The sequence below is a fragment of the Necator americanus genome, chromosome X (assembly GCF_031761385.1).
Source record: "Necator americanus strain Aroian chromosome X, whole genome shotgun sequence".
In the NCBI taxonomy this organism is placed as follows: Eukaryota; Metazoa; Nematoda; class Chromadorea; order Rhabditida; family Ancylostomatidae; genus Necator; species Necator americanus.
In genome coordinates, this window is record NC_087376.1 from 12,480,908 (window position 1) to 12,507,861 (window position 26,954).

The following is a 26,954-nucleotide window of genomic DNA, read 5'->3' on the forward strand; positions in this document are numbered from 1 at the left end:
CTGAACACTGCAAACGTAGTCGCTGTTGGTGAGGCAATACTACCTATCTGGAGGGAACATTTCAACACTTTACTGAACCGGCAAAGGTCATCCAGTCACTGAATTCGATATCCAATGACCGACATACACCATGCTCACTGAGGAAACACCAACCGAGTTGGAGTTTCTGGTTTCAGTCCAGGAGAATGAAAAGCGGAGAGTATGAGAAATATAAGCGGAAGCGCCTGAATTTGCATGAAAGTGCTGAAATCTCTTCAGCCGTTTCGGATTCGTAAGATGACGAAGATTATTCGTTCAATGTGGATAACAGAAAGGACTGCCTGACTCCTGGAGACACGGTATCACGATTTTACGCTACAAGAAGTTGTCCATCGCGGAACCCAAGAACTACTGAGAATTATCACTGCTGACTGTAGCGTACAGAATTTTGGAGTGGATTATCATCAATAAACATTGCGAAGAAACTATCTACGATTAACTTGTAAGAAACCATCCGTGATTAACAAGCTGGCTTTCCTCCTAGTCGATTGAGAGCTGGAGAGTAAGGGCAGTGTGACAGCAGTTCTCCAGCAAGTCTATGCAGTTAGCTTTTTTTATCTCGAAGCTGTTTTGACTCTACTTTTCAAGAGTCATCTCAACACGCTCTGCGCAGATGGAATTACAGGATAGCCGTTTATCTAGTGGAGGACGTGAATCGACGAGAAGTTGATGCGATGCGAACAAAAGCTAGGCGTACTTTGAAGCTTGATGTTAAAACTAGAGTAAGGGAAGAGACTGTAACTTTACCGTTGCAGTTATCAAGCAGGAACAGTTGAACAGTGTCCTGTTTATATGGTTTTGGCTCTCGACGAGGGATAGCGCAAAGCTACAAGATGTACCTTGCGTCGAAACTAGCTGCAGCCTCACGGTTCACGACGTGACTGTGTTAAATGCAAGTATATGTGACTTCTCCCAAGATCTCAGGGTGGAGGGTCAACCGACTGAACTTGTGACCGTTATACGGCCCGTATGCTAACAAATGACGGCAACTACGAGAGAGATATATACAGCGAAGATGTGCTAAGGTCATGTTGGCATTCAGTTCAACAAAGCTCCAGTAGTCGATCCGCATCGCCAACCAAGTCAAACTGAGAACCTAATCATTAGCCTATTAGTCTTTAGTCTATTTGTTTATTCCGTCCATCATGACGAATCAGATACGAGGGCTGCAGCGTCTACGGTTGTGAACTTCGTGGGAGGAAGGGCGACTTCTTAGACGGCTGTTTGATTATTTCTGATCAATAATATACCACAATGAAGAACATGATGCAGAAGTGGAATTAGGGACACGTGGAAAACATCAACATGCCTCACACTCTAAAGTAGCAGACAGAAAACCTTCTTCACATTTTCTGATGACATTATATGGAGTTCCTCAGATCGCCTTGTCCACGTTCTGTTGAGGATGTTTCTAGACGAGCTCTAGTTGATAATAGAACAGGATGGGCACAGATATGTACGACTGACCTCCCTGATAACCGCGTTAGGTCGTGGCACACGACCACTGTTCAGGTCAAGTAAGTCTTATTTAGCAATAATTTTTAATTGCGAGTATTAGTGGAGAGTGGTTTCGTATTCGTAATTGCTGTTTGTGAATAGCGATTAGAGTATTAAATACAAAGAATAAAAATGAAAGGAAAAAGAAAGAAGAAGGTCTTTTTTGAGATAGTCAGTTTAAGTGTAGACTATACGTGAAAGCTACACCACTTCTCTACATAGGTAATGTCATTTACTCTCTTATATCACATATCATGAGCAACGGACTACATAGAATATTTCTTTTTGAATCGGATCAATTTTAGTTTCACATTGATTTACATTTCACATTTTCCCAAGATTCGTCCTATTTTTTGTTTAGACACCGCTTCTGAGAGTCCAAAAAAAGACTGAAACCATTAAGGAGAAGACGTGAATGTTGGTGTCTAATGCAGGACTGGAAAAGTACCGGTTGACTGTGTGGCTTCTTTCCATATTTGCTGATATCGCCTTAATAATTGCAACTGTCACACCGGCTTGGCAGGTAAGAGGGTTCTAGTTTGCTCCTCTATGAACTTCAAAGTGTCCATATAAAACGTTAGTATTCGGCGAAAACAACTGCTCATCAACAGTCCTTACCAATTCCTCAGTGGTAACTTGTGCGAGTAAATATAAATAATGCGAGAGCAAATATTTGTTTGTTTCATACAGTGCAAGGTAGACAATTCAGAAGAAAAAATGAAAGTGGTCCGTATTGTAACGATAGCAGCAAAATCACCGCAAGTTCTGTTAAAAAGAAACGTTATCAGACCACGGGTAAAGAGATAACCTTTCTAAACATTTGGAAAAATTGCATCTCGAGCCCAAGAGATTATGAAAGGAACATAGTTCGTAATTTATCTTTTTGTTTTTGAGGGAGCAAAACTTCTTAAAACAGTATTTTCTATTCTTTTTGTTGGAACCGTAGAGATGTTAACTATGTTAGTCATGTAGTTGTATATCTTGTGTTATTGCCATTGTATGTTATTTCCATGTGTTGAGAGGTTCTTATTCACTAGTTCAATGTACGTAGCAATGTTTGGTACAGTTGCCCGATTTTGGTGTAGTCTTGGGTGAGTACCCGGTCCGGTAAACCATCTTCACAACCCGAGCAAGGAAATAACACTTTTCCCATCTGCCCTTATACCACATCAGGATTACTGCTCTTTACCATAGGTAGTCACAATCAGGTGTGGGCAAAGATGCGCTACCTTAAACGTACAGGGACCACCTCCAAAGTAGTGAACATCCTCATCTTCATCCGTATTGTTCTGATGGTCATATTACTTCAATTCTTTGTGTTAATTATCCCATATCTCAATTAATTAGCCCAATTACCCAAACAATACCTCACATTCAGAGCTAGCAACTTGTTATTCACTTTGTTCCATAGTCGCCCAGTCTCTCTGAAGCGGATGAAGAGTTTCTTGACTCAGTGATGCCACTGACTACTATGCTCTACGAACAATTGGGTGCTTTGAACTGTTTTACAAAGCCCGTTTTAATCTTTCCAAAAAGTATCACTAGCCTACTACTTATACCAAGTTCTCTGTTTAGTTCAGCAATACAGCTAATCATGTCTGTTGCTAACATTACATTGCAGTTCTATCGTTTGAGAACATTTTTCTGTTCTTGAATCAATACCCGAGCTATCCCGTGGCGAAAGCTTTTGCTTGTTGTTGCGGCTTGTTTTTTGGATCCGTTTTTAAGATACTTGGTTGATATCAATATCGCCAGTCGATATCAACACAAGCAGTTAAGAAAATATTGATTAGGGGATCAAAAGATCACAAAAGAAACTACAACGGCAAAATGAAATCGGTTCGAGTCAACAAAAGTTAGAAATATGGGTGAGAATGTAAATAAAAACCTTAAAAAAACAAGCGTTAGCTAATTTTACTCTGACAACTATGTGAGGACAGATAAAGCGTCCATGTTAAGGAAAGAGTGATAATTTAAAGAGAAGAACCACAAGATACACAGAATTCTTTAAGATGGAGGTCCAAGAGAAGTTAAATTACTAAAAAGAATGCGAGAGCAGAAAATAACGCACTATCAACTATAACCTGACTATATTATATACAAAAAAAAAACCAACATGTATAACCTATATGATATCAACATATTGCTTGCTTACTTAAATAGGTGGTTCGACTTTGCTGAACATGCGGGACCCAACATCTTTTCCAGTCGTTTCGTGCCGTCGTCGTTGTCATCCAAGATGTTTTTAAGTCGTTAACAGTTTTGAGTGACGTTGACGAGGTCTTTGAGCCCTATTCAGCAAGCTCTTAGCTGCTCAGCAGCAGTCAACACACCTCCCCACTTCGTTGGCGGTTGAACTTCAGAAAACATCTCTCAAAGGCTCTGTGGGTAGTAAGTAGCTTCTAGACCTGGCAGTGGTATCTGCCCACGTCTCTGCTGCGTAACAGAGCGCTTTGCATTCGTTTCTGTGCTGTCGAAGGCTTTCTCATATTCAATGAAGGTTAGAACAAGGGGCAAGTGGTATTCCCGGCAAACCTCCATGACCCTCAACACGGTCTGGATGTGGTCCATGCAGCTGAACTTCTGACGGAATCCAGCTTGTTCTTGAAGCTGGGCTTTCACTTAGCATTCTAGACATTCGCGTGAGGATGATCTTGGTATATGTAGAGTATTCAATACTCTACATAAAACGCTCAAGAAGCATATCGGGGGGGGGGGGGGGGGGGTAGTTTTGAAGGTCACTTGAGTCGCCTTTCTTATGACTAAGGGAGGTTCGCGGGGCCTCTACTAGTCTGGGGTTCTCTTTCTAATAGAAGTCATGTGCGCCGCTATGATTACTTGAAGTGGCCATCAGTCCGAAGAATTTCTGCTGATATAAAGTCAGGTACGGAGGCTGTGACAGGTTTCATGCTTTTGATAGCGACTCATACTGGGGAAAGGAGAGTCCGTGGTGCAGCTTCAAAAGTTGGGATTATCGGGCTTAACACAAAAGTTGTTGAACGGAAAAGGTTCGAGTGGAACCTCACTGTGATTATTTCCATCGGAGGAGGAGGAGAGGAGCGAGTCTTGTCTTTGATCAGCTAGGTTACTAGCGAAATATTGTATTCACGAAGACTCCTGCGGCATTTTTCTAGACTTGTTCTTTGTGCTGCATCCAGAATTTTTTTCATGCCTGTACTTCGGAAGATCCTACTGAAACGCCTTTCCACAGCTAGTGTTTGCTACTAACCGCTCAATGTATGATGCATTCGGATCAAGTCTTAAAGTCCTTCTTCTTTCCAGCAATTCCTTGGTGTCCTCAAATTCGATCCATGTTTGTCGTGCATGACTTTGAGACACGTTCAGCACAAACTCCCAGCCCTCTGATCAGGTCGTAGTCCACGTTTGGGTCCTCTTCCATGTGCCAGTCATCTTGAAACAAGGAGTCCTCGAATACGCTATCGTCGTAGACGCGTTCTTTTGTTCTTCGTTACCGATAGCAGATGTTCTTTTCCATCGTGTGGATAAGTCGTATTTTTGCGCGAAGGAGACGGAGATCAGAACTATTACAATCAGTGGTACGACCGCAACGTCAAATAGATACCTTTTTCGCTTGGAGAGTATGTGGTCCATCTCCGTGTGAGCCGTGCCATTGGGCGATGTCCACCAGGGATGATCGTTCTTCATGAAAAGAGAATTCCCATGAAAGAGGCGAGCGGTGGACAACAGCCCGGCGAGACGATTGCCGTTTTCATGCGGTCTCCTAGTCCAAATTTTCCGATCCTGTATTTCTCTTCGGTGGTCTTTCCTAGTTTTGCGTTTAAGTCTCCGACAACGAATTTGTAAAAGTAATTCTCGTCGCGGATCACTTCCTCCTGCTTCTCATAAAACGCGTCCGAGTCGGACAGAGTGGGTAGCAGTTGATTACGCTAGTGAATTTTTGGCGCAGAGGGCGAAGGCGAAGAATGGCCAGACGAGGTGACAGGATCTCGTGAGAATCGACAAGACGGACGACAGATAGGTGCACAAAAAAAACCAACACCGCCTACATTTCACGGAACCTTCTCTCCACGAATGACGAGTGTACCGTCATTCATCTGTCGTACGTCACCCCTTCTGCACTTGGTTTCCTGCAGAACAATCACGTGAAATTTGATACGCTCTGCAGCTCCGAGAAGGGCATGCAGGTCAGCGTCTGTGGAAACTGTTCTCGCGTTGTAAGTACACAGTCTGACACAGTCTCCATGGCGAGTCGTGCGTGTGTCGCCTTGGTCCAGAATTAATGACGTCCTGAGCAACCTGAAATTTGATCGTCTCTAGCCGATTGCCGCACCGTCTGACGACTAACACGGCACCCCAGTATGCGAGGTACTGAGGCAGTGAGTATGCTAGAGTAGCGCAGTAGTGGATTTTTCCCCAAACTAACTAATGCTGCCTTGATGAGCTTAGCTTTTATCATAGGTCGTCGCTCAACCTATATGGATCAGGGAAGCACCTTGCGACGTTTTGCTAAGACGGTGGTGAATCTAAGCAGTGGTTTACTCATAACTAGGCTCCCGATTTTGAGAAGTTAGAATGTCGGAGGTGTCGAACTCCTCAGATTGGGAGACCCTCTCGGAGGACGTACCTTCGCTGTGCGTCGCAGTTTGACGCTCAGAGTCATCTTCACGCCACTGGGAGGCAGTAAACCATTCTGGAGGAGTTCGACTTCAACGCCGTCGAATTTTTCTACCTGCCCTTGCCAGATTTCAGTCATGTAAACCATTCTGAGTTACGGAAATACCTTGCTTGTGTAGACTGGCTTTAAGTTTTCGACAACTATTTTTCGGTTACAGAAATGTATCGCCGTTTTTCTTGTGATGTACGACAGTTTAGCCAAATTTGTCCCACTGAAGTTTGACAAGAATTGTGTACCAACGTATCCTTTGCATTTAGGAAATCTTGTCGATCAAAGAATCGACTCTTCTACTAACTTGATAACCCTTTAAACAACGTTCTTTATAGGGAGATTTGTGCTGATCTTGATTATCACATGAAAAAGTACCTTGCATATCGTGAGCGGCGTTTGTCGAAAACATGTATGGAAAAGTTTCATAACTTTCTCGCTAAAAGAATTAGACAAGCACAAAACCTGTCTGTGTTGGGGACTGACAGTGGGAATTTGATCAAAACGTATCTCGAAAAAGCTAATGTACTTGCTGAATTCTTGCCTCCTAACTACTCATTAAAACTGAATGAAAGCTGTGATAATCTTCCATTGTCAACTACTGATTTCTCTGCCGTTCACGTTGATCAAAAGTCCTTCGACTTTGTCATTCATCCAAATGGAGTTCTTGCCGTTCTGAAGCGTTTAAATCCATCCTTTTTGTGTCCATACGATGGCATTACCCAGATAGTTTACCAAAAATGTGCAGATGTATTGTGTCTTCCTCTTGCTCATATTTTTAATGCGTCGTTTATCTTCAGTGAAGTTACAAACATTTGGACAGGGGCCCCTACTACCCCAACACCCAAAAAAGCAATTCCTATGCTCTCTCGAACTTTTTTTCTCATCAGTACTGTATCCTCCGTATGCAAAGTATTGGAAAAGATAGCCAACGAAAGACTAATTGAGTGACTATCAACAAGAGATGTCGTTCCCTTCGAACAGCACGACTTCAAATCCGGATCCTTCATTACTTTGCTATTGTCTAATTCGGTCGATGGTTGGTTGACCGAAGTAAACAAAAGAAGGTAGGTTGATGTAATATTATTCGACCTGTCTAAAGCGTTTGATATGGTCTTGATCACCTTGCTCACCTTGACTCCCGTTGATATTCGAACTGGTCGAGCGGGCACCAGTAATTCCTCCATATGTCCCGATCGCGTGCCAGAGTCGCCCAATGGTTCCTCCATTCGCGTGGGACACGAAGAGCATCATAATGTTCTTCAAAGGACTTCGTGAAGAAATTTGATCATCGGGTCGGCGGTCTTCCTGTAGTGCGCTTAATATCGCGAGGACCCAGTCGCTGACGGCTCTCGTCCAACGGTTCTCGTTAAAGCGCATCACGTGTCCGGCCCACCTTATTTTACTTCCTCAATGCTCTTATACGCTCCCCAAGCCGCTCATCTTCTCCTGCCCAGCTCGGGGGTCAGGTCGTTCATCATGTTCATTTCACGACCAAGATAAACGTAGCTGGTGCATTTGGATATGTTCGTTCCTTCGAGCGTGAATGAGGGATCCGAGACCAATCCGTTACGCACTGACATCGTCTTCTGCAGATTTAGTTGAAGATCGAAGCATGTACATGTTTCTTCGAATTCGGTCAGCATTCGTTCCGCTTGGCTGAGGCTAGGTGTTATCAGCACGGTGTCATCAGCAAGGCGCAAATGGTGTAGCTGCCGACTATTAACCTTCACTCCCATGTCGTCTCATTCCAACTTTCGCACTGCGTTCTTGAGGGTGGCTGTGAATATTTTGGGTGAGATTGTATCACCCTGTCGGATCCTCTCCCGCCCCCCCCCCCCTCTTCCCCTTCTTCACGTCAATGATGATACTCTTGTAGAATGGCGATCTGGTCGTGAAGTTACTGTACAACTCTCGAAGTACCTTTACATGCTGAGCATAATATAATCGCCTTGGTTGTCCAAGGCTTCCACGACCGCTTCCGTTTCAACTGAGTCGAAGGCCTTCTTTAAGTCGGTGAAAGTGAGACAGAGCGACATTGTACTCTCGCGATACCTCGATGAGTTTCGAAACAGTGTGAATGTGGTCAGTCGTGCTGAATTCTTTTCGAAACCCTGCTTGCTCGCATGGCTGTCCTTCAACTAAGACTTTTTCAATCCTATTAAGGATCACTCTTACAAAGAGCTTGTAGATGACAGACGGTAAGCAGATTGGGCGATAGTTGCCGATGTCATGTGAATCTCACTTCATACAAGTGAGATTGGTCCTCCACTGTTTAGATTGGTCCTTGCATTCCGACAGGTAACGTGTAGTGAACCTCGCCAGGGTGTTGATGAGTACTGGTGGAAGGTTCTTCGGGTGTTCTGTTCTTATTCTGTCGGGACCAGGGTCCGTACGACTTGATACTAACATGATAGCATGTTGTGCTTCGGACGGGAGAGCCTCTGGAATGACATGTCCGTCTTCCATCAGATGGTGAGGAGGCAGATGGGCATGGCTTTCGAAGAGATCAGAGTAGAAATCGTAGGTGATTTTCTCCATCCTCCTTCTCGATGCAATGGTTGTTCCCTTCGGGTTCCGGAGAGCAGTCATCCTTGTCTTGCGACTGGCGGAGCTTCGACGGGCATAGCGGATGCTTTTCCCCGCCTCTGCAACTTCAGCTAGCACTTCTGCTCTTCTCTCTTTAAGGTTTTCCTTTATCGCATCTCTGCAAAGATTTTCGACCTCGGGCGTGAGTTCTTGGTTGCCTGCTGCTTGTGCTGCTCCACGCTAACGTATCAGCTCAAGAGTTTCGAGAGACAGGCGTCTCTTGGTGGTGTTAAAACTTTCAGCCTTTGTCGTGTAGTTCCTTGTTCAACGAGCTGGTCGTATTCCTCGTCGATGTTTTCCATTTCGGAGTCTTCACAAAAGCCGGCGAGCGTAGCGAAGAGATCCCAGTTAATGAGAGTACTGAGACTCCGCTCTCTGATCCCACAGAGAGGCTTTTTCTCCTTTCTTGGTTAACGAAAATCTTCCTTGGAGGAGGCGATAGTCCGATCCCTTATAGAACTTTGGCGTAACAGCGGTATCCGTCAGGCAAAACCTCTTACTGGGAGGGCTTCTGGAATTGCGAGTTCTCCTGGATGGTCTTAGTCGTCATAATGAACTCGAGAGCCTTCTTGCTGTTCACTCCATTGTAGGCCGTGAGTCCCGATGTGAAGTTCCTCAGGGTTCTTCTTGGGCGAAATTTGGCGTTGAAATCCCACATATGACTTTGTAGAAGGCATGATCTTCTCTGTAGAACTTCTCCAGGTCCATATAGAAAGCTTCGACTTCTTCTTCTTCGTAGCTTGATGTTGGTGCGTAAGCGACGAAGATAGTCAAAGCTGGTGTTGGACCACATCTTCTCATCCGCAGACGTCCGATTCGGGTCGTAAGTTAATCGTCCATGTTCCTGGCCATACTCGCGTTGACGAGGACGCTAACTCCACAAACTCCTCTACTGTCTCATGTTCATAACAACAGTTTCTCTCCAGTGTCATAACGGCGTTCAGTGGGTGGAGTCGCCTTCTCTCGATCGGCCCGATGACATCGCACTTAAACTTCCTGAATTCCATCATCAGACCTTGGATGACCGCTTCCGATACAATGGTACGTGTGTTATAAGTACAGATTGCTATCGCAGTCTTCTTCCATTTTGATAGCATTGATGGCTCCTGCAACCTTGTCCTTCCTGGCGCTACCGTACCATTCTTTTTTTCGGGATCAGGAGACTCTTTCTATTACTGTGAAATGCGTAAATTTTAAAACCCATAGTAGGTTGGAAGCCTCTAGTCCCACGGGTTCGGGGAGAACGTTTGCCATTTCAGAGTGGACAAATGAAGCTTATTTGCTGGAAGCGACTCCAAACCGCCTCCCTTGCACCTCCCAGTCACTTGATTGCAGGCTTTTGGCCGAAACGACATGCATGATACAAGAATGTCATGAGTCAGTCCTGGCTCTGCAAAAACAGGGAGTCCATCCCTGAATCCACCCGCGTCCCTGACCAGGCACAGAGTCGCTTTTTGTCCGCGATTAGCCCCTTCCAAGACCTGGGAACGCACGACGTAGCCTCACGACTAACCGGATGTGATCCCTCTACTGAGGGAGAGCCGTGGGTTTGATATGATGTAGTTTATCATATCAAACCCACATCCCTCTACTGAGGGAGAGCCGTGGGTTTGATATGATAAACTACAGAAAACTGATCTTCAAACTCGAAGACCATGGAGTTCTAGGACAGTTGCTCATCTGGTTGAAATCGTATCTCCATAAACGACACATGACTGTAAAGGTTCCTAACATCCCCTACTTATGAAGATCAACAACTGTTCAATACCAGGAGCACGGTCGAGTTCTTGGGGTACTAGTTTATAAGTCTGACTGATAACTCTGATAAGTAAGTTTGACTTCTCCACTCATTTCGACTTGATCACCAAAAAAAGCGCTGTCGACTCTTTCTATAATATTGAGGAACGTGCACGGTAAAGACTCTGATCTACTAATACCTCTTTACAGAACTCACCTAGAATATGCCACGCCAGTCTAAATTCCATTCTTCAAGAAGGACATCAAAAAATTGAAAAAGGTGCAATACATTTTTACTGGGCTGATTTATAATAGATGCTTTTCCGATCCAGGTTATCCTGAAACTCTGTCTTCCATTGACTTAACGCTCTGAATTTAAAGAGTTTGAAGTACATAGCAGTAGTAAACGATTTAGTTTTGGATTATTGTATTTTACGATAAGGGGCTTAGCTAAAGGAAAGCAAGTGTTGGATTTTCCGACCAACACGCGGGAGAACAGGTAGCTTCAATTTGCACTACTCTAAAGTCAGGCGAAAACTCTTCTCAACTATGTTCAACTCCTTTTTCTGCAGAGTTGCGCATTGGGTTAATTTACTTCTAGCTGAAGTTATGTCAAGTTCAAACTCGAAGAAATTCAAAAGCAGGCTATCCAAATCAAATATCCTACCAATTCTAGGTAGGCCTAAAATTCCATTGTTTCAGAGACGTGGAGCAAGTTTCTTCTCTTAGAATGACATTAATAAGCATTGGGTTGATACATGTTTTTAGCTCAAAGTTTTGCTTTCCTTTCTGTTCTGTTGTTATTTTACTACTTCGCTGGATTTCGACACTACTTCGCTGGATTTCTGCTTTGATAGAGTCTTTTTTAAATTCGTCCCAATTGGTCCTTATTCCCTCCTAGTGGTTGTCAGCCGTTCAAGGGCAGCAAAGTTTTTGAGCCCTTAAGGTTAAGTTGGTCACCCAAACTCTGGTAACCGTTTATCTGCTGTAGCGTTCCTGGTTTGGGAAAAAGGTCTCGCGCGAGGACTTCTTACTTTCTGTAGCAGGAGAATGACCTGCCAACCCACCGCACATTATGCCGTAAAGGGCCAGCCTTGGTTTGTTAAACTTTTCTAATGACTTCTGTTCCGTCTTGTTTTTATTTAATGAGACACCTGTAGGTGTTTTCAAATAAAATAATTGAATGCATATGTATGTATGTAATTACGTATGTATACACGTATGTATGTGCGTATGTCCATACATACATACATACATACATACATACATACATACATACATACATACATACATTCATACATTCATACATTCATACATTCATACATTCATACATTGCAAATTTAATTAATTAATTAATTAAATAAATTTGCAGGTAGCCGAAGACACTGATGTCGGCCGCTACGTTCAATCAGGTTTATGGTTATATTGTCCTGGAGCTGCTCAATGTTGGTACATATTCAGTGACAACCTCATAAACTACTACGAAAGGGTATGATTCCTGTTTTATCTATCTCTACTAGCTATTTGTAGTAGTTGGCAGTTTTTTTTTTCGAAAAGGTCGATGGTGTTCCAAATCCACCTCCTCCCTCACCTTTGAAATTGAAACTACTTTTTCGTTCCTTTCCGTCAAGTGGCACGTTCGAGGCATGAGTCGTTCTGAACTAAGCAACGCTTCAACGTTTTGCAATCCAGCGTGAGCCGGTGCCATTTATTCCTAGAAATTTCTTTACAGGATCAAATATTTATGCGTGAAGTAATACCACAACCAGTAATTACTTACTTAATCGGCGGGCTGATGTCATCGTCTGACGCGATTACTTCGCCGAGGTGTGCCGTCCTCGAACACAGCTCTGCCCAACCTTCTCGATCTTCTGTGAGAGCTTGCATAAAATCAATCCATTCGTCGCTATTCCATATTCTGCGAAACCTTACGTCTCGCCTGAACTGTCTATCCACGCCGAGTGTCCTCAGGTCCTCTTTCACCACGTCAGTCCAGAACTTCCGTTTTCGGCCAGGTGGCTTCTTCCAGCTTGAACCCATCAAACTCTTCAGAACTCGTTGAACTTCTGCCGGTCTGCTTAACATATGACCAAAGAAACGAAGACGATTTACTTTAGCCACTTTGTGAGCAACGGTGCAAGGTGCACGGTGCATGTCTTGCACGTGTCATTCGCCGGTATACCACATCAATTTCTGCGTAGAGATCTTCATTGTGGCATACCCTAGGCCAAAAGTAGCCAAGCAGCCGCCTAACCAGCTTTCGTTCCATGCAGTCAATCCTCTCCATAACCGTTGCGATGCTGCCCAAGTCTCCGATCCGTACATCACGATGGGGCGAATTGCGGATAGGTAGACCCGCAGCTTGACTTCGTTGGTGATGGGGGTCGACCACAGGCATTTCGTTAAGGAATTAAATGCAGAAGTGACCTTAGCGCATGTTTGCTGAACATCTCTCTCGTAGCTGCTGTTGTTCTTCAAGCCCGGGTAACAGAACTCATCGACGAGTTCAGTTGGTTGTCCGTCCACCCTGATTCCCGTCCGAGGTCTCGAGGAGACCCACATCTGCTTGTATTTATCAGGGCGTAGACGTAGTCCATAGGCTGCAGCCAGTTTCGATACAAGATTGACAACATGTTGAAGTATCGTACTGCTTTCCGCGAATATAAAAACATCGTCAGCGTACTCGAGATCGGTTAAAGGATGTTCTGATGATATCGGCAGAACGCTGATCTGCTGTTCTTCGCATAATGCCGTCGATGGCGAAATTGAACAGGAAGGGTCCTACCACTGCCCCTTGTCCTACTCCAGTTACCATTTCAAACGGTGTTGTACATCCGGCTGGTGTTCGAACTGCAGCAGTTGTTCGTTGATTCATGTCATCAAGCAAGCGAACGAACTTTCCTGGTACTCCATCAGCGCGAAGCGCGTTGGGAAGACGGCCTCGGTGAAAAGAGTCGAACGCGGCTTCAAAGTCTAGAAACGCCAGTTGCATTGGCTTCGAATGCCGCTGCCAGATTTCGATCACACTCCTGACGACGAACACCTGGCCAGTCGTAGATCGGCCAGGACGAAAGCCAGCTTGTTTGTCGCGCGTTGTTTCTTCGCGATGTTTAATGAGTCGGTCCAGGATAATGCGCTCCAATACCTTGTACATAACACGCAGCAAAGAGATTCCTCGATTATTCCTAGGGTCCGTGACGGATAACTTCTTGTGGAGGGGAATTCTGATAGCGTTTCTCCACGAATCAGGTATCCTTTCGTCTATCCATATTGAACGGATGATCTTTGTTATCCCACGAATCCCAGACGGAGAAAGATATCTGAGCGTTTCTGCGCTAATCCCGTCGTCTCCACCAGGTTTTCCATTCTTCATTCTTGAATACAGACCAGGACTCTGTCGGTGGCTCCTCGTTAACCGCATATGTTGGTCTATGAACGTGTTCAAGTTCAGGAGCTGACGGTGCTGACCGGTAGCCGCAGCTTCCTTCTAAGACGCGTTTCCTTGTTGAAGTCACCAGCGCTGCTTGCGACACATATAGAATTGTACGTGGATTTTGTTTCCGCAGATACAAAGGCAAACTTTCGCAACAATAGAACCCGGGAGCGTTTCCCTTGCAGCGTCCTGGATGCACTTTGTGAAGGAATCTGCATGGCTAAGCTTCTTTCAGGTCCGTATCCAACATGAATATACACACGTTGGCGGAATTTTGTTCTGCATTCATCGTCTTTCAGACCTGCCAAGCCGATCTTCAGTTGAAGAGGAACTCCTCGGTTTTCCTTGTGGAACTGTATCTTGAAGCTGAAGAGAACTGGACGGTGGTCAGAATCGAACGCGACGTCCCAAACAGCTCTAGATTTTCGAATATCTGACTGAGGAATGTTCCTCGCCAGGACGTAGTCGAGCTGAAGCTCAAGAATCCTCTTCCGCTTGCGCTGCTCTTCAGGCGTTAAAAGGGTTAACCCCTGCCACGTGAGCTGATGGCGTCGATGATTCCTCTTAAACGTGGAAGCGATGATGAGGCCCGTCTGTTCGCACAAGTGGACCAGACGGTCACCGTTGTCTGATGTGCGTTCTACTGGATAATACCATTTTCCTAGCACATTGGATTGCTGTTCGAGTCCCATCTTCGCATTTGCGTCGATTCTGACAATGACCACCTGCTGGCTTGGTATTTTAGACATCAACGCATTGAGTTCATCATAGAAGGCGTCCTTACTGTTGTCCTCAGCGGTTTCCGTAGGTGCGTGAGCACTTACGATCCAGGGTTTACGTGCACTGCGATCCGGCAGTCGTAGAAAGGCGCATCTAGACGACGTTGAGCCAAATTCCTCCACCAAGTTCTTGTAATCGTTCCTCACAGCTATCGCGCAGCCACCTATTTTGTTCTCATCAACATCGCTGCAGTATATGGTGTAATTTTCGATACTGATGACGGACTGATCTCTCATGCGTGTTTCCTGCAGTGCAGCAAAAGGCACACAGAGATATCGCAGAAGTTTGGATGGAGCGGCTTGTTGGAGTTCACTCGATAGTGTTCGGCAGTTCAGCGTGACGAAACGAATGGTTGTTGCCAAAGATTCCATACTCCTTTCAGGCAGTTGTCCTTTCAGGTTATGGGCTTTGGCGATGTGCTGGACGACAGCACCTTTTTGCAATGTATGGGAATCTTTCGCCAAATAACAGTGCAGGTTATATAGCTCGTACGTTCCCAATACGTACACTCGAACATCCGACTGTGTTTAGTTAAAGCAGGGCCGCCACGTGCAGGTAGCAATCAGACAGATATATGCCAGTATATATATATATATATATATATATATATATGTACATATATATGTGTACATATATATACATATATATGTATATATATGTATGTATATATATACTGGTGTGCAAAAGTTAAGGGCGAGATAGGTAAGGTAAGATAACATAATAACAGCTCAGTAGAAATCAATGAAAGTGTTACCAGAAGTCTCCAAGTCGTGCACAGAAACCTCGACTTTGTATCTCGTGAGATGAGAGTGACTTTAGCGCCAAAAAGGGGTTAGTTTCACAACACGAAATTGTTGAAGGAAAAGAGTGTGTGCCAATCAGTTGGCATTTACCATGCACTGTGTTATGATGTTATTTATTACGAAATGGCCCGTAAGCAACCTTTAGATAACTTTGAATCACTCGGAAACTGGAAGAAATTTGAAGTGTGACGAGTGTAGCCCAAGAGTTTGGCATGCTCAGCATTGTTTCACTTCTTTGAGAAGCGTTACGAGCCACACACACTGGTGCTCTAAAGAGAGTATGATGTTGACCGTGGACAACTACGGCAGCAGATGACCGTTACACTGCACAACAGGCAAGAAAGGACCCACGTCGACCAGCTGAAGCAATTGGAAACGCATTTGACAAGTCTGCACGGCTTACGCTACACCGCCACACGGCGACTGTGTAGTGCTCTTTGCCTGACGACCTGTACGTTGTGTTTCGTTGACACATACACCACACACACAGAGATTGTTTGTGATAGTGCTAAGAGTTAGAGACTAGAACAACGAGGAGTGGGGTCGCGTGCTCTGTAGTGAAGAAGACCAGGAACACCTGGCTCCGCGCTCACCTCTTCAACACCACCGTACTTCCTGCTTTGACCTGTGCTTCGGAAACCTGGGCATTTCGCAAGCAGGAAGAAAACGCGGTGAGCGTCAATGAACGCGCGATTGAGAGAGTGATGCTAGGAGTATCCTGCCTCACACAAGCTAGAGACGAGATTCGAAGTTCCCTTCTACGTCAACGATCGAAGATCAGAGATGCCACCGCGTTTGCCAAAGGAAGTAAAATAGTGTGGATTGGACATGTGATGAACTTTAACGAGAACCGTTGGACGAGAGCCGTCAGCGACTGGGTCCTCTCAATTTTAAGCGCACCACAGGAAGGCCGCCGACCCGATGCTCAAATTTCTTCACGAAGTCCTTCAAAGAGCATTATTACGCTCTTCGGGTCCCACGCGAATGGAGGAACCATTGGGCGACTCTGGCACGCAATCGGGACATATGGAAGAATTACTAGCGCCCGCTTGACCAGTTCGAAGATGAACGGGAGTCAAGGTGAGAAGAAGAGCTGACTAGTAAAAAAAAAACAATTTGGATCACCCGGTTGGCAAAGAGGGCCGAGCGTACGAGTCTACTAATTTGTTACTCTGTTGGCCCTGCTTGTACCAAATGCTAGGAGACACTTGAGTATATGCTCTGCTCACTTACGAGCTATGTAACTTGCACAATTTCATTGGGAAAGCTTCCCAGATACTACGAAAAAGGTGCTGCTGTCCAGCACGCCGCTAAAGTCCAACCCAAATAGATGAAGTAGCTAGAGCTTCGGCAACAACACTCCGTTTCATTGCGCTGGACTGCCGGATATTGTAGTACTCAGGTCACTCGGTGTCGATATGGAGTTCACGCGAGACGTCAATTCTCCTGAGCCACGGAACAGAGACGAAAAGATGGATTCTGTGCGAGTAACAGCGAACTGTCGCAGCAAAAATAGGGGAGTGAGGTTGTAAGGGAAAGTGTTGTGTACCATCTCCACATTTTTATCATCACGCCCGATATGCGGGGACGAATCGATTTATTAAGTCAGCGTCCTTACAGGACCTACCAACTTCTTGGTCCCGACAGGATAAAGGGCTTGGTTGGGATTAGGGAGGTGGCGAGCTATCGGTCGCTACAGCCGATCCTTTTACTGGTTGTTCACACTCGCGCCAAAAAATTGGGTGCGTGTAAAGAGGGTCCCGGCGGATTTTTGGGCATGCTCCGGTCATGCATGCCTCCGCAGAGCAACCAGCGATGGTGCGCATCCTAAACAGATCCACCTTCGCTGCTACCTAAATAGCTGTTTCTGCTCACTATCCACTGATCATACGCGGTATCATCGACTAGGATATAATTCATAAGCTGCTAAACTGTGCTGGAGAATCAGACATATCCTTTAGAGTTTTGTGATGTAAGGTTATCTCAGATCTGTAACCGTACCAGAAGCAAGAAAAATGCTCACGTGAAATATGAGAGAAAGATGCATTTACAGAGTGCGCCATAAATATGGTCACTCGATAAGAGGAGGATTATCTACGCGAAATTGATGAGGAAATAGCAAACTTTGATAATAATTTATTAATTATCTATTAATAAGAAAAGTTGGTTTTTGTTCAATATGACCTCTGTTGTAAACTTTTTAGCACATATACGATCTAAAATTCAAAGAATAGCTTCTACTTGAGAATTATTTCCATAAACATGAAAACTGGCACAAGAAATTGGGAGGTCCAACGACAATTGTATCTACTGAACTTCCTCCACATGGTGAAATGAACGAAGGATCGGAAGATTTGCTTGAAGAAAAAATGAAGCTCCAAAAAAATTGACCATGTTTATGACGCACTCTGTAATAGTTTCAAATTACGTATATGAAAATATTTGTTAAAAAGGGACGTTCTAGCTTTCGAAAGTAAAAAAACAAGGATAATCGTTATCCTGTAAGTCAAAAACCTTTTTGTAGCCTAATTCATTAGGCTAATGAATCTGTTTGTTTCTAGACAAATGAACCTTTTGTACCTCTCACATCTTGGAAGAAAAAGAATACACTTGATAAGACTCTCTGAAGATAATGTCTAGACAAAACACGTACTTGTCCTCTTATTAGAACACCACACAAAATAACATGTACTTCTAACTTGTTCGGTAATTCCAACAACTCATACCATTCTACTTTGCATACTTCCTGATAACTTTGTAGTTCTTTGTGTCTTTATGGCAAGGACATCTAAGACGCTTGCCTGTGTCTTCGTGGAGGATTGGAGCGTGGCTTCGTCGAGGTTTGTTCGTGTATCCTTCGGCGTGCCCACTAGACACGAAATGGGAAGTCGCGAAGGATCCGCTGGGACCTTCTTTACCGTTCTCCAAAAAATTGATATAAATTGAAAGAAGAGATTGTTATGCCTATTTATACCTTTTCACCACCCGGTATGGTTAAGTATAGTTTGACCAACCAAACGTATTGAATTCGTTGAACGCAACACGCGTACCACAAAACACACTCTTTCTGGGTATGGCCGAGGCTCTCTCTTCCCTCTGCCCTGTTCAAAGGCGAATTGCCTCTGCCCACTTATACGCATTCGGCAACGAGTATGTGAGAAATCTGTCGACAATAACTGCTCATTTTAGGTTGACGTTTGTCGATTTTTGCTGATTGGAGACTGTCGCAAGAAACTTCTTCGCACGCCATACTTCTTCGGTACTTTTTGTTATTGGCATCAGCGCCCATGTTCGAAACATGCAACTTTCAAAAAAAAACAGAATAACGTTATTTAGACGTAAATTAACTATCAATGATATTACGCATACATTGCATTGCAGGATGGCACTATGCGGTTTTAACCCTTAACATTGTGTCAATTTTTCTCATATCTTTGGCTGTCACAGGAGCAATATTACAACAGAAAGACAACAAAAGACGACGAATAACGGCAATCCTTTACACCGGACTAGTTTGTATGAGTGGTATGCTTACAACTCTTTTTTCCTTCCGTTTCCGAGATCTAACAAAAATACATTTATTTTTAAAATTCTCGTTAATTGCACTGCTTGATCAATCCCTATGGGGATACACCTACGCGTTAATCTTCAACTCAGACTTCGTTTTGAGCTTTATGAACACGCGTGCAGCTTTACTTCCGGTGACTAGCCGTTGTGTCAAGTCAGTCTTTTTATCCTCCCAGACAAGTATGGTATTAATTCATCGACTCTGGAGGGATGGAAGGCTTGGTTTGTACTAGGGCGGATTTGAACCTCCGATTCATTGTAGCCATCGCAGAACCTCTTACCGACTGCGCTACGCCGTCCCTGAAAACTGCCATAAAATTAAGTATTTAATGTTTATTATCTCTAGTATCTTGCATTTCCAGCTTCTTTTCAGTGTTTATTCTCTGCATTTCATTGATGGTGTTTGTGATAAACGGTGAAATGTTGGAGTCTAGGTACCTAATTGGAGTGAAGAACACGTTTGAGGTGAGATTTCTCTTCGATGTTTCTAAAAGAGGCTTTGTAGGATTGAAGTATGCATGTCGCGTACTCACTGTTGATAGCTTCTCGAACATCGAACCGCTTTACAAGCAAAAAGAAACGCGTTAGAGTAAAACGGTCGAGGATTCAACTGATTTTTTTTGAATTTTAGAAAGAATTGATATATAGCCAAAGATCCAAATCTTGGTTTGGAATCTAAACGGTTTCTTTTTTTTTCGTATTTATTTCGTATTTATTTCGTACTGGCACGCACATCTACAAAGACGTAGCCTCCAATACTTGTGGCAGTATTTATTATGGCAGTATTAATACTTCCTAATGACTGCGGCAATTTGCACACTTTCACATCTATCATGTATGTACTCTGCAGGCTTTCTTCATTACTTTGATCGGAAATGTATAGAGTAGCCTTGAAAGACATGAGTATCACCTTTACCTTCATCTTTACATCTTTCATCGCAGACTGTTTGTTTTAACAGTCAATATGTTTTCACACTGGTATATTTCATTTTGTAGAAGATATGCATTTTTCTAGAAGAGACGCGATGATTCATCTTCTAAATTCTATGAGCGTTTTAAAGGCATCACCCCACAATCTGGGGTGGTACGGATTTATTGAGTATTCGTACACGGGATCGTAGATTATTGAGAGAAGGTGATTCCGTTCATTTCTTCCTAATTACCGTAGAAAACGGCCCGGAAGACACGGCTTTCCGGCGCGCTATTTTCTGCAACGAGTTCGATTGGGGCGCGCCAGCCTTGTGCACGCACCGCATCTTCCGGGCCGTTTTTTACGGCATTTAGGAAGAAATGGACGGAATCACACTCTTCTCCATAATTTACTACCCCGTATATGAATACCCCACCTGAAATCCGTATCACCTCAGAATCGTGGGGTGATGCCTTTAAAATAGTCCGTATTTCGTTGAACTACATCTGTCAGATATCTGTCCTATGCGTCGAGCGTGCAAAAAAGCCCTTTGCTATCGTGAGAGAAGTTTTTAATGCATCTTCCGGAGGACCACATTTTCACTTAGCTTTTCCGAGTACTGGACGAATTCCTCAACTTGGAGGATAAGCCCAACAATAGTATAGTCGGTCAAAAGGACGTTAAGCGTGATGCGCTTGCGTATGCGGTTGCCATCGAGATGACGTTTCTTATCTTTATTACCTGACTGGAGCAAGCGAGGATCCCGTCTTGATCACTACCGTTAGCTCCACCGCAGCCGCCTATGCAACGACACTAGACTTAAAGTCGTTTTGATGCGACTTAACTAAGCAGAATGCAAAAACCGCCGTAAAAACATTGAATACAACGAGTATCTTGTTTTGACGTTCTCAAGGTAATGTCAGATCATACCAGGGGAATATGTAGTTTGTTTTTTGAATAGAAATACTATGGTTATTCTTTCCCCTCCATCCGTACTGCTCTTCTTCTCCTTGTACGTGTTACAACTTTTTTAACAGAAATACTATGGATATTCTTTCTACCTCGCTTGTGCTGCTCTTCTCCTGCTTGTATGTGCAGCATTTGGAGCCACCGTGATGACTACATTTGCCTTCTTCGGAACAAATACATTTAATGATGTATACTGCAATGTATCCTCTCGAACCATTCAGGATCATAAAAACGACGTCATTAAGAACTCCCAAGAGGTAAGCAAAATTTTTCCAAAGAAAAATGATGTAACGAGAAGAAGGAAGTTATTTTCATTATTATTACTACTATTTCTATTCCACGAATGACACATTGCCTACGATTGAGGGGCTAAATACATCAACATTATTTCTGCATAGGAAGATCTAAAAAAACAGCAGAACACTTTTTTCTGCTACAATCTCTCCTTGAAGGCATCACCCACGAATCTTAGGTGGTACGGACTTTAGGTGGAGTATTTGTATACGATATCGTAGATTATGAAGAGAAGGATGATACCGTCCATTTCCTCCTGATTGCCGCAAAAAACGGCCCTGAAGATACGGCTTCGGGCGTTTCGGCGCGCTATTTTCTAAAGGGAGTTCGATTGAAGCCGTCGTAAGAAACAGTTCCGGGTAGTCCGTTTACAGTGATACAGGTGGAGGTAGATGGAATCACCCTCTTTCCCACAATCTATGACCCAATGTAATCATTTCCTGCTTGAAACCCGTACCACCCCAGAATCGTGGGATGATGCCTTTAACTATTAGGGTGTTCGGAAAGTATCTGCCGGAATACAGCAAAATTTCAAAACAACACAACTTTCTAACAACATTTTATTAATTGACGAAATAATATCCATCAGCATCGACAACTTTCTGCCAACGTCTCACAAAATCACCGTTTCCTTTGGCGTAGAACTCCGTAGACTTGGAGGCGAAGAAAGCCTGAAAATCATTTTCGAGGTGGTCACAATCATCGCAGCGCTTCTCTTTCAGGTGATGCTGAAGCGATCCACACACACACACACACACTCACACATACATACACATAGATGCTGCTCTGCCAGATTCTTCAGTTCGTCGAACGATATTGCAATTGGTCGACCAGAGCGAGGCTCATCTTCGAGTTTCTTGTTTCCGGCTTTGAAGCGCTGGAACCAGGTGCGCACAGACAGCTTAGAATGGGCTTCAGTGCCGAATACTCGACTTAAGTTTCGATGGGCTTCAGCAGCGGGGTGGCCAGATTCGAACTCGCAAAGGAGTACGTGTCGAATATGGGTGGGATGTTCGGCCATTATAGGATGAAATAGAAAGAAGAGGGAGCCAGATATGTTATTTGTATACAAGCGATAGTGTCCTTATATAATATATTTAAAACGGGAACTTCCAGAACATCTCAAAAAATCTGCGCTACTGCGAAATTTTTGGCAGATACTTTACGAACGCCCTAATATTAGGTTGAGGTGTTTTTTGGTAGTGAGCGTGTTTTCAAAGTGAGAAATGCACATAGACATAAAAAGATTTCCCAAAACCCTACATGCATCGAAAGAGAACTTCGCATTCTGCAAGACTGTGTTATTACAATTTTCATGTTTTATTAATTTTCCTTTTCTCAGATCATTGGAGTGGAGCGTCAAGTGGACGAGAATGAAACATTTGAAAAGTTTTTGAGAAAACGCGTAAGACTTAGTCTTCAACCCAACAATTATACAACAAATGAGCAATGTATCACACGAAAGACCGTCCGCTCGTCTGCCAGGAGCCCACGCATGTGATGCACTGCGTAGACGAAAGATGTAGAAGAAATATTAGGTTGATGCATAATTATGGAACGTTTTTTAAAAATATTTTTATTCAACAAAAGAAAAACAGTAACAATATTTAATCAAAACATGTTTAAATGATCATTCGAGAACATAGTCACCATCCACTTCAAGAACTGCTTCCCATTTGCTTGGCAGTCGATCGATTCCACGTGCGAAGAAGTCACGATTCTTGGAGGCAATCTACGCTTTGACATCAGCCACCAAGTCATCCAAGTCGTCGTAGACTTTGTTTGTTTGCCAGATTTTCAAAGAGCGATTGACATGATAGTCCGTTGGTGCTTCTGTCGGTGAGTACGGCGGATGTGGGAGATCCCATCCCTTATTGGCGATGGATTCGATTACACGGCGCTCAACATGTGGACGGGCGTTATCGTGATGGAACACGATGTAGTTTTTTTTGCACGGTCTTTTCGCCTCGATTGCAGCGTTAAGGCGAGGCCAATTTCCATACCTTTCCAAGCTTCTTCAGGCGTCGAACGATCGTTGATTGATTGACGTTAAAGTCTTCAGCCAGCATTCGCGTTGTCAGGCTTTCGTCCTCTTCCACGGCTTTCAGAAGTGCTTGACCATCAAAATCCGATGGCCGACCTCTTCCTTCTTTACCCTCCAAACTAGTGTCACCTGATTTAAAGCGAATAAACCACATCCGTACTGCACTATCAGTAATTGTTCCTTTGCCAAAAAGTTCGTTGAGATCGCGAAATGTCTGGGCTGAGGTCCATCCTTTCTCGTAGTGGTAGAGCATAATTTGGCGAATATGAGTGTGATTTTCGAGACGCATTTTTTTACAACTAAATATTGAGGATTATTTTTATGAAAATAAAATTAAAAAAAACGCCAATTTTTACTAAAGAAAAACGCGTTAATAAAAACGTTCAATAATTATGCATCAACCTAATACTTAGTATTCTTTTGTTCTTGGATGTTTCGCTCTGCAGACTTTGAAAAAACCACCGAAAAGGATGAGAGGACATCTTTCTAAATGCGCACCGTCGTGATAGCGAGACAGAGTGGTTTTTGTATGCTCCTTGTACAAACATTTGAAGTCAGCACTTTGTAGTGCAGAAGATGATAAGACAGGTTGGTTTAAGTTCAAATCATCAAGTGTTTTAAGACTTGAGTGAGATTCACCAAGAAATAAAATTTCTGCAGACGGAAATGGTTAGCACAAGGAAACGGACGTTTTCTGGGATATTGTTAGTCGACATTCTTTTACGCACTTGATAGGGACTGCCTGGCATGTGTTCCATCTGACCATTAATGTATCTTCAGCTATTACTACTGCCTTTCCTTGCTGAGGACTTACTTCTGCGACAGTTTGTGAAGCCGGACATGAGTTTCTCGCTACCTTCAACTTCATTGCCTGCATGTATCGGCTGAAGAGTTTCCGTAGATAGGCGCCGTTACGACTCTCGGGATCTTGGAGTGAGGTGAAAGGTCTCAGTTTGTACTGGTTCTTTGACCTTGTTTTCTGGACTTTGCGGTCTTCTCTGCTTTCCGTGAGAAGCGAAATCTTATTCGGAGAGGATGCTCCGATCCATCGTGGAACCTTGGCACATCAACGATATCTGTCGGGCCAAAAATTTTGAATGATGTGGTCTCATGTGCTATGGTACCCTCCAATGGACGACTAGAGTTGAGAGGAGTACTTTTGGAACTGAAGCTTCCCACGGATGGTCTTAAATGCCATAATAAACTCGTAAAACTTCTCTCCCTGTTTATTTCTTCACAGCCTATGGATCCCGATATGAAGTTCGCCATTCGTTCTCCTAGACCTTCTTCGGCGTTGAAATCAAAATGATGGTAGCATGGGAGTTTCTGCTTACGATTTTGCCGTATCTCATCTTTCTTCGCAGAAGAAAGTTTTCTGAAAAGATGGGGATGGTTAGATAGTAGTTAGAAGTTATGAAAAAAAAAACAGATAGCCCATGCATAGGCAGAACTTTTATTACAGTGATATAGTCTATTTCGTTACCGTGTTTATTAACGGATACGATTCAATTTGTCTTAAGAATTCGTCAATAAACTGTGTCCTCGAAAAAGTTTGCTTTTCTTTAGTACAGTCTGCTCTCTTTAAAACTCCTACATCATGCAAGACGCTTCGTGTTCCTCTTCGTTGTAGCTCAATGTTGTAGCGTAGTTAATAAAGAAGGCGTCTCCTGGTGCGAAAACGTTCGATTCAAGGAAGTAGAGGTCAATGAAAAGAATTGATGCTTATGTTTCTTATCACAATATTCAAACATGTAAAATACAGAAGCAACTCTATCAACTCCTCTGCAGTTGCATGTTCATCAGAATAATTTTTCCTTAATACCGGACTTGTAGCAGCGCGAACGGGTGGCTTCACGGCTCTTTCGCGCATGGAATGAGTTTGCTGAACTCAAATACTAATGCGAAGAAACACCCAAATCCTTTTACGAATCCATGCACGAAGCAAAGCAACGTGAATCTGCTTAAGGTAAAATTCCGAAATGTTCAGGGCTAGGTCGATCAAGCAAAATCAAGAGCTAAATTAAAGAAGATCCACAAAGTCGACTCTAGTTCCAAGGTATCTGCAGGGCGTGGTGACAACAGTATTCAATATGACAAAATCTCCTATGATCACGTATTTATCTCTATACATTCACTTGGGGAGGAACTGGAAGAGCAAACTCTACAAATCGATCAGAGAGATCAGCACTTGTTTTCTCCCCCCAAATTTGTAGTTCCACATGTACATGTGCTGCACATGCAGATTCTAGTCAGAGGAACTAGCACTGAAAACCTTTTTTTCGTAATACTTTTAGGTTTATTATTCATGTTTGGAACAATCTCGATGTTAACATGTTTCGTATAGCTCATCGGTACTTTAACGCCTCGCTATCTCAATTCTGGTGCTTCATTATAAAGAGCATGGTCTTTAGCCAGAGAGTATACTGGTCAATTTACACTGTTTGAGATATTCACGTCCGATTGACAAACGAACAACTAACAGTCTAATATAATAGTACAATAGGAAATTTATCTATCTATGGCTACTAAAATGTAGTAACTACTAATCTAACAGAACACATTTTTGGTTAGTATGTTTCACAAACTTTAGGACATCGCATGACAAAATTGACGACATTCTCCACGAATAGATAGCGATGAGCTTGTAATTCAAGAGCATGATCGTCATCACGCTCAGTCAAAGTAAGGCAGCCTCTGCCTCTTCTTTTTGAGTTAAACTACTTGGATCGCGAACCTTGGACGAACTGTCAGCTCTAGCCGCTTAATAACTTGAACTGTAGGGTAGATACGACCACACAAGACAGTTTAACATGCATTTGTTGTCGATTACTAGGCAGAATTGGTCATGATCGTGCCACTATTCATGAGCACACCCTTACCCTTTCCTATTCTTGGTGAGATCCCAACATCGCCAGTTTCGTGATACAATGTCCCTAAAAAGTGTCAAATGGTTTTTGTTCCAGTTTAGAACAGTGAGTGTGCAACACGGAGACTACATTACATCTCATCGATCTTCTAGTGGTCAATTTCAGCAAACAACAAGACATTTTTACAGTTACTGAGTTTGTTTTGGATGTATGTGTGTGTCTGTATGTTATTTCCTGATTCTTTATGAATTGGAGAAGTCTGCTGCTTTTGTAACTCCTACTTCCTTGAATATCGCAGTATATTTAGAGAAAACATCCATGTTCATAATAAAACATATATGAAAAGTGAGTTGCCTGTTTCAGCACAAATGCACAAATGCAAATTGTTTTATGTTTCAAGAACAGCGTTATATATCACGAGCCTGAATCATTTTTAGTATCTTTTTTCTATCCCCAAAGTAACGGATAGCGTCAAATGCGAATGCAAATTTGACATTTGTCAGTGCCGCCTCGAATGATTGTTCATGGATAAGCCATCGCAAATGTCGGCTTTAACTATGTATGGTATGTGTTGTGCTCCACATAAGTTGTATTTGAGCATTCCAAATTCAGCAATCTAAATTTGGAGCTGTAGCAGCCTAATCAGAGAAACGCCGAAAAAGTTGATGTTGAGAAGTACATAGATTCACTTGTGAGGCCGGCAAGTATTGTCGCAGAATAGTTTCTTGAAGAGTTCTTGAAAGCAAACGACAGTGGTGGTGTCTGCGTCGGGACCTGATT

At 43.4% G+C, this 26,954-nt stretch overlaps 9 protein-coding genes across 12 annotated transcripts; 3 read left to right on the plus strand and 6 right to left on the minus strand.

The window, feature by feature from the left end:
• Positions 1-1,951: 1,951 nt before the first annotated feature.
• Positions 1,952-12,157, plus strand: RB195_022667 (uncharacterized protein; the record flags this gene model as incomplete). Of its 2 annotated transcripts, XM_064209852.1 has the most annotated exons (3): positions 1,952-2,059; positions 11,880-11,996; positions 12,065-12,157. In XM_064209852.1, 3 exons carry the CDS (start codon positions 1,952-1,954, stop codon positions 12,155-12,157), a joined length of 318 nt encoding a protein of 105 aa, XP_064065733.1. The 2 variants fall into 2 exon arrangements, with proteins under 2 accessions (XP_064065733.1, XP_064065734.1); XM_064209853.1 differs by lacking the exon at positions 12,065-12,157 and having other exon boundaries at positions 11,880-12,002.
• Positions 7,621-7,920, minus strand: RB195_022668 (uncharacterized protein; the record flags this gene model as incomplete). Its single annotated transcript, XM_064209854.1, has 1 exon — positions 7,621-7,920. The coding sequence occupies one exon, from the start codon at positions 7,918-7,920 to the stop codon at positions 7,621-7,623; it is 300 nt and encodes a 99-aa protein (XP_064065735.1).
• A 126-nt stretch (positions 12,158-12,283) lies between the features above and the next one.
• Positions 12,284-12,661, minus strand: RB195_022669 (uncharacterized protein; the record flags this gene model as incomplete). Its single annotated transcript, XM_064209855.1, has 1 exon — positions 12,284-12,661. The coding sequence occupies one exon, from the start codon at positions 12,659-12,661 to the stop codon at positions 12,284-12,286; it is 378 nt and encodes a 125-aa protein (XP_064065736.1).
• A 12-nt stretch (positions 12,662-12,673) lies between these two features.
• Positions 12,674-13,069, minus strand: RB195_022670 (uncharacterized protein; the record flags this gene model as incomplete). The annotated part of the gene is made up of 1 exon (XM_064209856.1): positions 12,674-13,069. One exon carries the CDS (start codon positions 13,067-13,069, stop codon positions 12,674-12,676), a length of 396 nt encoding a protein of 131 aa, XP_064065737.1.
• Positions 13,070-13,181: 112 nt separating this feature from the next.
• Positions 13,182-13,880, minus strand: RB195_022671 (uncharacterized protein; the record flags this gene model as incomplete). 2 transcript variants are annotated; one of them, XM_064209857.1, is made up of 1 exon in its annotated part: positions 13,182-13,880. In XM_064209857.1, one exon carries the CDS (start codon positions 13,878-13,880, stop codon positions 13,182-13,184), a length of 699 nt encoding a protein of 232 aa, XP_064065738.1. The 2 variants fall into 2 exon arrangements, with proteins under 2 accessions (XP_064065738.1, XP_064065739.1); XM_064209858.1 differs by having other exon boundaries at positions 13,182-13,499.
• Positions 13,881-13,954: 74 nt separating this feature from the next.
• On the minus strand, positions 13,955-15,091 carry RB195_022672 (uncharacterized protein; the record flags this gene model as incomplete). Its single annotated transcript, XM_064209859.1, has 1 exon — positions 13,955-15,091. One exon carries the CDS (start codon positions 15,089-15,091, stop codon positions 13,955-13,957), a length of 1,137 nt encoding a protein of 378 aa, XP_064065740.1.
• Positions 15,092-16,227: 1,136 nt separating this feature from the next.
• Positions 16,228-16,620, plus strand: RB195_022673 (uncharacterized protein; the record flags this gene model as incomplete). Its single annotated transcript, XM_064209860.1, has 1 exon — positions 16,228-16,620. The coding sequence occupies one exon, from the start codon at positions 16,228-16,230 to the stop codon at positions 16,618-16,620; it is 393 nt and encodes a 130-aa protein (XP_064065741.1).
• A 321-nt stretch (positions 16,621-16,941) lies between these two features.
• RB195_022674 (uncharacterized protein) lies at positions 16,942-26,369 on the plus strand (the record flags this gene model as incomplete). 2 transcript variants are annotated; one of them, XM_064209861.1, is made up of 6 exons in its annotated part: positions 16,942-17,043; positions 18,713-18,782; positions 18,905-19,048; positions 19,464-19,555; positions 21,038-21,226; positions 26,271-26,369. In XM_064209861.1, 6 exons carry the CDS (start codon positions 16,942-16,944, stop codon positions 26,367-26,369), a joined length of 696 nt encoding a protein of 231 aa, XP_064065742.1. The 2 variants fall into 2 exon arrangements, with proteins under 2 accessions (XP_064065742.1, XP_064065743.1); XM_064209862.1 differs by lacking the exon at positions 16,942-17,043 and adding an exon at positions 18,597-18,677.
• Positions 23,243-23,596, minus strand: RB195_022675 (uncharacterized protein; the record flags this gene model as incomplete). Its single annotated transcript, XM_064209863.1, has 1 exon — positions 23,243-23,596. The coding sequence occupies one exon, from the start codon at positions 23,594-23,596 to the stop codon at positions 23,243-23,245; it is 354 nt and encodes a 117-aa protein (XP_064065744.1).
• Positions 26,370-26,954: the final 585 nt, after the last annotated feature.